The sequence below is a fragment of the Pelecanus crispus genome, chromosome 2 (assembly GCF_030463565.1).
Source record: "Pelecanus crispus isolate bPelCri1 chromosome 2, bPelCri1.pri, whole genome shotgun sequence".
Classification (NCBI taxonomy): Eukaryota; Metazoa; Chordata; class Aves; order Pelecaniformes; family Pelecanidae; genus Pelecanus; species Pelecanus crispus.
In genome coordinates this window covers 122,653,684-122,664,010 of record NC_134644.1, presented here as the reverse complement: position 1 = coordinate 122,664,010, position 10,327 = coordinate 122,653,684, and the positions used below count along the sequence as shown (strand labels likewise).

At 37.7% G+C, this 10,327-nt stretch overlaps 1 protein-coding gene across 1 annotated transcript in view; it reads right to left on the bottom strand.

Moving 5' to 3' along the window:
- Positions 1–9,191: 9,191 nt before the first annotated feature.
- Positions 9,192–10,327, bottom strand: part of RBBP8 (RB binding protein 8, endonuclease) — a 35,362-nt gene continuing 34,226 nt past the window's right edge. Inside the window, exon 18 of the mRNA XM_009492021.2 lies at positions 9,192–9,289. Within this exon, the coding sequence (XP_009490296.1) occupies positions 9,192–9,289 (98 nt within the window). The remainder of the gene's footprint in view (positions 9,290–10,327) is intronic.

Below are 10,327 nucleotides of genomic sequence, written 5' to 3'. Positions count from 1 at the left end.
TCTTGCCCTTTGAAACAAGATCCCCTTTTGAAAACATTTCAAGTTAGTCTGAACTGAAAGCCTGAATCCAGAATTCTGAGAGAGATGGGAAATTGCTGAGGAAAATATTTTACCACGAGGAATGCAGATGATGGCCCTTGGCAGGCAAGCATCAGATTTGTTCCTGAAAAGGTACATACATCTAGGAATTGGAAGAGTTGAGCAGATTAAAGCAGGGTGCTCCCTCTAGGTTCCAAATTAGAGTGGCAGAAAGAAGAAGTGTTTGGTTTTGGGAGACTCCTGCGAGTCTTGTAACTGTATGCTGAAGGCAGTTCCCTCTAGGAGAATGACTCAGTGCTTACTACAGCTTGTGGGTGTCTTTGCCTGGTGTAAAAAGAGCTACCACGGGTTATGGGGACATGGGTGAGAGGCCCTAGAGTAGGTCATGTCAAGTTTACATACCCATTTGGAATAATCATTTGTAGTCTCTTGGTAATAAATGCTTTAAGTCGTAGTGTTCATATTCTCATGTCCTTCCCAGTTCAGTCCCAGGATAAGCAGATTCTGCAGAAGTTTTCTTCTGAGAAAGCCCACGAGGTCCATTTTTATATATACTGAATTGGAAATAGTTTTCATCACAAAGGGAAATATATTCTAAAAAATTTTGTTTGAGTGCTAGTTCACATTTGCTTTAAGGAACATAAATGCCTTTATAAATGAATGCCTTTCTGTGAGGAGATCATATATGCAGTAACTTTAAACAGCTGGCACAGCCTGGAGACCACCAGTCTCCACAGCAAATCCCTGTCTTTTTAAAAAAAGGGATTTAATTTAATTTAATTTAATTAATTCTTTTTAAAAAGAATTAATCATATTTAATGACTTTTGAAATCTTAGTTTCCATAATGCTATGTTAGAACTCTTTGGTCATCTAATGTCTTGACAAAATTTTCACAAAAGCCTCCTTCGCTTATTCTTAGCATGGAGAAGAACCTTTACAAAGTCTCGATGAGTGCAGTTGTGAAGTGGCTTACCAGTAAACACCACTAACGCAAGACTCCCCTGGCTTGATGCTCTCCATTAACTAAGGCAGAAGATGGAGCAGATGAGACATGTGCAATTCCCTTCTCAGTAATGCATAATACCTTCCAAGAGTCACTAAGAAAATACTCTGTGTCAATACTCAGAGGTTGAGGAATAAAAAGGGCTTTTTGACACCCCACCCCCACCCCTTAAACAGTTAACTCTTTCAACACAGGCTTGAGAAGAGCAGAGTCATATTTCTGATGGTTTCATGTGCCTATCTATTACAGACTAAGAGATAAGTAGAGGGAAGTACGGCTAAAAACATATTCTTTATAACTTTTTATATTTTTTTTTCCTTGCTTAAGTGCCAAATCATTAGGACTAAACTTCAAAAGTCCCACTGGCTTGTCTGAATGATTTACTAAGTATTTAACAATTTATTAGCAATTAATAGAATGTATTGGGCAGGCTAGCAAACTGAAAATTATTCAGTTGATACCTAGCAAGCAAAACACTTTAGAAACACATATAAAGAGAACAGTGGTTTCAGAGGGTTGTCATGATGAGTTTGAGTTTCTTGCCTGCTTCTATTAATTTGACAGTAATGATATAAATTGAGTTGCATTAGGACAGAGTGAAATACTTCAAGAAGTCTAATATTTCAAACCCAATTCTTTTAGATGTAATTTTGTGGAAAATTTTGGCTTTTTTTTCCAAAGTGGAACGCTACTACAATTTGAGATACTGGATATTTCCATAGAATAGAAATAGGAAATCAGCTTTTCTGATTTGCAACTATTAGTATCTTGGTTCTAATTATATTCATCCTTACACTTGTGTGATACAGTACCTGCATTTTTGCAAACTAGCTTAAGTAAAAGAAAATTTGAATTAAAATAATTGCCTCTTCTAGGACATCTGTTCAACATTAAAAGAATATCAACTCATTATCTGATACACATTATCCAAGATAATGTTAGAGGGTTTTTTTTCATTTTATGCTTCTTTTCAATGCAGCTTAAATTCCCAAGCTCTCTGAAATGGTGAGTCATTAGGAATGTTATTTCAAAGACTGTATTTAATCTCTTTATCTTTTCCCACAACTGATTTACCCAAGGGCATGAATAAAGCACATGTAACAGATTCCCAAAGGCCCCCAAATCGTTACTTCTTTCTTATCTAGCCTTATTTTATTCTCACTTTATTTAAAACTGTTCTAAAAAGACACATCGAGTTGGTAATTGTGACTGTGGGGGAACTGGGTGGCTTTTATCACCACATGGATTTGAACTGATGACTGGATCTGAATTTTGTCTCCTCTGCCTCTTGTTTCACGTGTGTCTGATCCACAGCACAGTCTCCTGTCTATTTCTACAGTCTTTGGAGTACAGGCATATAAAGTCCTGTCTTTTCTAGCACTATGGGTTTTTTTTAAAGCCTTCTCCACATGAAACTGTTGGTTAAGTATAAACAACATCAGGTTAGGTATTCAGTAAGTGAAAATGAATTAATTCAAAACAGTGACTAAAGCTGGTGAATATCAAACATAAAAAAAAAAAAAAAAAATCAAAGACCTAACTGATCTCTCCTCTGAAGTTTAAAGTCCTAGGTAAGAACATCAAGGATGTTCTACGTAAACTACTCAGAAATAAGAAGGGAAAAAAAGGGAGATCTTCTGTATTTCCAAATTGTGGTTAAAATCATATTTATCCTGGTACAGTAGTTGAAATGTATTAACATCATCACCACAAGGAAGTGGTTTCTTTGAAGAAGAAATGGGTGGAATAGAGGTAGACATGGGACTCTTCCTACCATTATTTCTGGGGATATTTTCCTCACTTTTCTTGTCTGAATATCTTGTGTGCGTCACCAGGCTGTACTTAAAACTTTGCTCATGCATTGGCTAGTTTCAAGCATAGCCACTTGTTGGCGTAGAAAGCATGTACCAAATGTTAGTGTTCTGATCTGGTAACATATTCTAGTTTGAGGGTGCCTTCCCAATAAATAAATGCTTTTAGCTTAAATCAGCTTTCCTGTCTGTAATGAAAAACTTTTCTCCCGTTTTGACCTTAAGCTCCAACTAATTTTCCTAACAAGACGCTAAAAAGGAGCCTTGGCTATAAATGAGACTCTGATTAGCCTTGTTTATGGCTGCAGCTGGAATGCGGACAAAAACCACCCAAGGGCAAAAGCAGTCTTCAAATGTCCTTCTCAAAGTTCCTGCTGGGCAGCGTTATCTCCCACCATTGCCAAGTGTGGGAGACAGACGTCGCTGTCCTTGACTGGAGACTCCCAGTGCCTCTTCACAATGAACGTGATGTGATAACTCCTCCCAGCCGCCTGGGACTCCATGTGGCTCTGCTGTGATGATGCTTGCACCACAAGCACTGTGCCCAGGATGACAATTGTCTAGCCACATGTGTGTCCTAAAAGTATTCTAAACAGGAGAAGGAGATTAAAAGGAGTGGGAGACAGAAGACACAGTTGTAACCCAGGTAAAAACTCATACTAATATGACCATCAAGGGCAGAAGACATTTATCTATATTTGCAGCACTCATCATTTCAAACTTGATGGTCAAAATGCATTATTTTTATAGCACATCCTTGTTCTAAGACATAGCAACCCAACCTGTGCTGCCCCATCACTTTGTAACCTGTAAAATAATTCACGTAAGACAACACTGTTTATATCATCTACAGCACATAATTTTTCCATGTCCTGACATACAGGAAAGCAAACTGTCCTCTGAGACTGCATGCAAAGCGGAGACTAAAGAAGTAAGAAGAATTCTGAGGAAAATGCTTTATATTTCAGTTTTTATCCAATAAAACTCTTCTACATGGGCATGAAGCAAGCTTGGTCCATCTTCCATTGAGTCAAACTTTGGGCTTATTTCTGCACTGTCTCGCTCCCCTCCCTTGGTAGCTAGTTGTTGCAGTTAATTGTACACAGAGAACACTCCTGGAAATTTTATGCTTGCTCTGTACAAGAGCAAAGCAAAGAGAGAATCTGTTCAGACCAAGCAGTCTTTCTGCACTAACACATGCAGAACAAGGTATCATTAGTTCTTTCTTCCAAATTTTCCACAACCAATTAATTTAAATACAGCAAAGCCCTTTCTTTGAGGATTGGGGTCAACAAGGCCAGGCTGATTTTATTCTTGATTATGTCTAAAGAGTCCGCTGATACCCCATGATGTATCACAACAACTAGCAGCTCACCACTCTCTTCCCCTGCCTATAATTTTGTTCTCTTGTATTGTTTTTTTTGACAGGAGTTTCCATTAATCAGCAGACAGACATTGTCTTCCTCCTGCTTCATTAGGGACAAGCCATTCATCCTTTCGGCATGAGAAAGGCAAAGTTCAAAAGCACAACTCATTAAAAGCAACTAATGACCAAGCTGGCCTTGGAGGCAGCGCAGGAAACGCAGCTTGCCTGCGGACATTCTAACAACAATCTGACTTCTGTGCTCCAAGCAGCCCAAGAAATGGTTTATGATCAAAGGCTTGCTTTTCAGCCTGAGATCTGTTTGTGGGTTAGACAGATAGCTCTCTGGATGTGCTAAAGCCATCAACTTGCCATCTTTACTTTTTTGGGAATGATGTTAGGCCACTGACTTGAAGGCTGTACCACCATTGGGCCCATGCCAGCGTCTTAACATCACAAACTTGAATATATGCTAAGAATCACTAGGAATACAGGGGTGACAGCGGGTGCCCTGGTACTCCAGAAGAAGCTCTGCTGGAACCCCTGAGCATTACCTTGGATGTGAGTTAAGAAAAGCTGACTTTCAGAAACCGCTCCAACCCATTCCAATGGGCATTGGTTTTGATGATATCAAATGGATGGGTTTGTAGATATTACTGTCTCTTTGGGGGTTGTTACTATGACAGATTCTTATAAACAGAAGTGGGATGAGGCTGCCATGAGAATGTGAAGTTGTCAGGTTCTCCCTGTCATGGTTAACATGGTAGCATTATATATTTACATATTCATTAAAAAAAGATGCACAAATGCTAGCATTAATTACCCTAAGTTTTCCCTTATTTCATAAAATGAGAAGAGGCAGCATGTGGACACATCTGAATCCCAAGACACTGTCACAGACAAGGAGAGGAAACTAGAAGATAGGTGTGGCTGTCCTAGCAGGAGAGCCAGGTGCTGGAGGTATGACCCACCAGGCACTGCTATTCAAAGATTCCCATTTGGATGCTCACACCTGAATACACTTGTAGAAATTCCCCCCCCCAACTTGTGAGTAGTGGCTTCATGTAAGAAAGTATACGAATACTTGGCTCATAAACATTGGTTTTAGTCAATTGGCCCAATCTCCTCCAAAAAACACTAATGCACTTCAGCTTATGGCTTTTATCCAAAATTCCCTTTCTTCTTCACTGCTTACAGATGTGGAGAAAAACAGCTCAAAGGACACAGCCCACGCTCCTGACAGTACAGCTGACCACAATTGCAACATGCTGCCATGCCATAAAGAGTACAAAGATGGCCAATGCTAATTCTGAATATAACAATCTCTGAGGGTTTGTTTTTTTTTTTTTTAAGCAGACTTTCCTTGCTGGGTTTTGACTGGCTCCCTTTTTCCTCTCATTTCCTCTGGGCAAAAAATATACATCATTGCAAGAGTTTGCTAAAAATATAGGTAAGCCATAATTAGAAATTACAATTAAAAATTACTGCAAATAGAAATCTGTAACTGAATTCCTAAAATTAATAAGTATCAGTAATTTTTTTTGTTAAACAAAGTTGCTCAGACTTCTGGTATTCCTTTAGGAATTTCTCCTACTCATAGTCTATCTCAGCTGTTCCGTTTCTAGATTTTTTTTTTTTTAATTGATCTCTTACTTGTCAAGATGAAGCTTGGTTCTCAATAGTGAAATATTTTTTCTGGCATTAGAACAGCTGGGCAAGAGATCTAAATTTTTTGAAGGCAACTGATCTTAAAAACTGGCTAACTAAAGAGGAAAAAAGGGTAGTTAATATATTGTTTTACATATAAAAGCAGTTCCTTACTGTCCTCTAGTGGAGCAGTACTATCCTCACGGACACTAACCGCCTTTCAAAAAAAAAAAAAGCGTGTGTTTCTAAAATATTCAATTGTATGTTGTTGACACGTATGTACCAAAAATCTCTGCAAATTGTCTCTTGTATTTTTCAACTGAAATACTAACGAGCTCTGAAGTAAGCAGAAGTTAGTATCAAATAGCAGAGTCTAAATAATGGCACATTTCAACAAGCTTTACAACTATAGATCTGTGGACACAGGATACATGTTGTATATTTAGTGACACAACTCTTAAGCTATTCCTAAGTTGGCAGATGCAGACCAAAAGCTGGGGTACATCACATTTTGAAGGAGAAATGTTATCTCAGATAGTAAGACTCTCTAGTAAATATACTGTGGAATTTTGGCAGTATGGAACATGAAGCATGGCCAGAATGAGGGACACCTACAGAAACAGATACCTCCCCTAGGATACTCTCCCAGCTTCCTGTAAGCTAGACATCAAAAACTCCTGAGGCAGTGGAAATATTTTTAACACATCCTCAATGACTTCTTTCCACCTTGTATTTTTTAACCCGTCCAACCTTTTTGTACCCGTAACATCCTGCAGTAGTTCCACAGCATAATCCAAGCTTCAGTTGGGTTATGTAGGAAGATGCTCCTTTTTGCTTGTAACTAAACCTGTTGCCTGATGCCCCTTAGTGAGCAACACCTCCCATTTACTGTTTCCATGCTTCATGACTTTATTGGCATCTCTCAGACCCCTTCTTCTGTGTCTCCTTCTCAGACTGAATCTTACCTTCCGCTTTGCAAATTCCCTCCTTCTGTTCTATATTCTTGTTCTACTTGCACAGTGAATAATTTAACCAACTTTCTACTGTGCCCTCCCCCCTTTCTCAAAACAGTTATAAGCAAGCTGAATGTAACAGGTCTTAGCAGAACCCCACAGTAATTTCCTCCTGCTGCGGTGATCTGATATAACTTTAAACAGATATAATCTATGACCAAATCTATGTTTATACCATGGCAGGTTGGTTCTACTATGAGCTGTCAGGTGAACTATGCTTTCACACCCTCAGTCTGAAAAGACCAGCAGAATGACTTGCCTTTAAAAAGGTCCTTTTTAAAATCTGATGGCAGAATTGTCACTTTGTACTCCTTGACCATGAAAGCTGCTCTAAGCAACAAGTTCCATGCTACAGTGAGGGAGTTAGCAGTTTCTTCTCTCACTTTTGAAGCCATGAGAATAGCCTTCAGTCCTGGCAGCCTGCTGACATTCATTTCATTGACCTTTTCTGCCATTTCAGTTTACAACAGCTCTTTCCACCCTCTCTGCAAAAAAAGGTTCTTTAGCACTTCCGAAATGAACATCAGTGCAAAAAACCCAGCTTTTGCTGCCTTACCTTTAAATATTCCCATTATAGTTTGATCATGTACTCTACCAACTTACTGTGATGTTTACTCTAATAGTTCTTAAAAATAGGATTTATAATTAAGAAACTTGTTCATATAGCCTACTTTATAGCAAGTTTTGCATTTGATGAGGTACAGTGTTATGTGGACATAACTTCTACTTTGTAAACATTCTTCCTGGTTAAAAGCAGCCTCCTACCTCTTTGTCAAAAACTTTTTTTTTTGATGGACAAATATTTCTTCAGAGCATGTTAATAGTTGTCTTAGAACAATTTTCAAGATTCCTGCAAGAATTCTACCTTTTCGGCAGCACCTGTTGATTTTCTTCAAAGTTTTCTGACTTTCAGGAAACTAGACTTACCTTGGCATGGATTCTTTGACTACCTGCTCCAAAACCCAAACTTTTACAGTGTGTAAACATTTATTGTCAACATGTGTTAGTATATATGGGAATGACTAAAGATTTTCATTGCTATTTGGCTTTATGCCTCTGCTATTCCTTAGGATATATCCCTGTCAAAAGCTAAAGCAAATCAATCAGCTAAGCAGGTAGGATGGGGACAGCGCCTAGCAGTACACGTTCTTCTACTTTTCTGCAAGGCCTGTGGTTTCAATCTAAGAGGATTTTGTGTTAGGCAGTGTTACAGTTAAATTAATCAAGTATTTTTAGTTTTCGTTTTAGGCATATACCATAACCTCTCTAGCAGCAGAACCTACTGCCACTTCTGTATAACTACACCTGGAATTAAATGGTCCTATCCACCAAGTTTTTAAATACATACCTTTTTATTCTATTCTAGAATGCTATTTTATTCTTAAGTATCTTATAGTGATCTTTGGCCTGCCTACCTATGTAAAAGCACTACCCTGACTCTGTGATACTGTATACTTTTACTCTCCAAATGCAAATATGAAACTATATCCCCTGCTACAAAAAATTAATTTAAAATACCTCTGGAGAATCCTTCATCATCTAGTGGACAGCAATGGTCATCACCTAGGAGAACTCTGTGCATAGTTGTCATCCAAATTTAGAAATAACAATGCTTATCTCCCTACCAATAAATGAAACATAGATATACAAACAGATCCAAATTAAGAAAAAACATATTGGCTATTCTAATTTAAACACTGAGGAAAATGTGGTGCTATACATTTAACACAAAAATTTAAGAAAGACACTGAGACTACATGGATTTTATACCTCCAAACTATTAACACTAGATACCTTTCATATTTAACACACCTTTATTACAAGTAGATATAACCATTATTGCCAAAAGAGAAAGGCGATATTAAAAAATCCAGTGCAAAATAAAAGCACCCTACAAAATCCGCATTTCTGTTCCCATTAACAGGCATTTAGACCTTGCAAGAACAACTGATTTCAGTGACTTCAAAGCAGTTACTCACTGACGCAAAGTTTAGACAGGATTTGCTGGAATTGTAGCTGTTGACTTCAAGGGAAAAAAAAAAAAAAAAAAAAAAAAAATCGGGAGACTCATTGTCTGACAGGTGCAAAAATTAATATAAAATGTATTAACACAATATGAAACAAACGTACGTTAAATAGTTTTTTTTCCTGGTACATCAGTTTTTCAAATGATTTTTATAAAATTTACATATTTAATGAAATGATTTATCTATCATCGTGGAAAACAGTTCTTTATTTCAAGTTTATATTAACTATAAATATCTAAGGACAGGAAAGATACTCTTCAAGTTGGCGTGCCTTACTTCCCCATCCTTTATGTCTTCTGCTCTTTGCCTTTTGGAGAAAACATTACAGTATAAGGCTGCCGTCTTTTTGGACGTTGACAGGGAGCAAGATCCTCTTTAATATATCCTTAAACGAACAAGAACAAATCCGAGGTAAGAAATACAATATAAAAACACGCGTAACCTTAGTTTCATTTTCTGTTTACCCTCAAAAAATAACTTGTGATTTTTTTTTTTCCTTTTATGGTAACTGGTTCTCACTTGACAAAATTTGGAGATCCCGGGGCGCAATATCATTAATGAAAACACTCAGCTGCTTTCTAGCAGATGACTGCATAGTAATGCAATACAGACAGATAATACTGAAGAAGAGAACTGAAACTATGAATTGTTCATCTATTCAAAACAAAATTGCATTTTTCATTGTTTTTTCTACAGAAGATTTTACATAAGAGTAACAAAGTATGTAAGTACTGCAAATTCAGTTGACTAATAAAAATTGCCTTAAAAAAAAATGTATTTCCTAGTCATACACAGGAAACTTCAGGCATGTGTGCTTTGTGGGTCTAAATAGTACATCCCTCTGTTTTGAGGCATTCTTGTCTATTCAAGACTTGTCCATGTGGAAAAAGCCAGACATGAACCTATGGATCAAACACACCTTGAAAGCTCTCTGATAAGAAAAGTATATATAGAAGATTTCTATAAGATGCTCAACTTAATTAACACTGACAGTAAGCAGATATTTTATGCAAATCAGTTATAGCACCTGGCTTTTGTCAAACCCTTGCTGTTTATCAGCATTAACATCCGCTGAAGTGAGATTAGTAGATTCCTACTTCATAGTTGGAAAATGCTGTCTACGCAACTCAGTTATTTAAAAAAAACCCAACACAACCCACAATTGGTTCAAGACACCAAGCAGCAGAAAATACATCCTTTGTACCCCACTACTTCTGAGTGACAGCTGCAATTGCTCATCATAGGAACTCTCCCTGGTGTTCTGGTGTTCTTGCTGCACTCTCGTATAATACGGCTTTTTACCAAGAAAGGGCTGATCTAAAGTCTGCCTCTGATATGCTGTTGAGGACCTTTAACAACTGAACAGCTTACTCTAGCAGAACAAGGAGACAGCTAAGAAGATAATTTTAATGAGGTTGCAAGC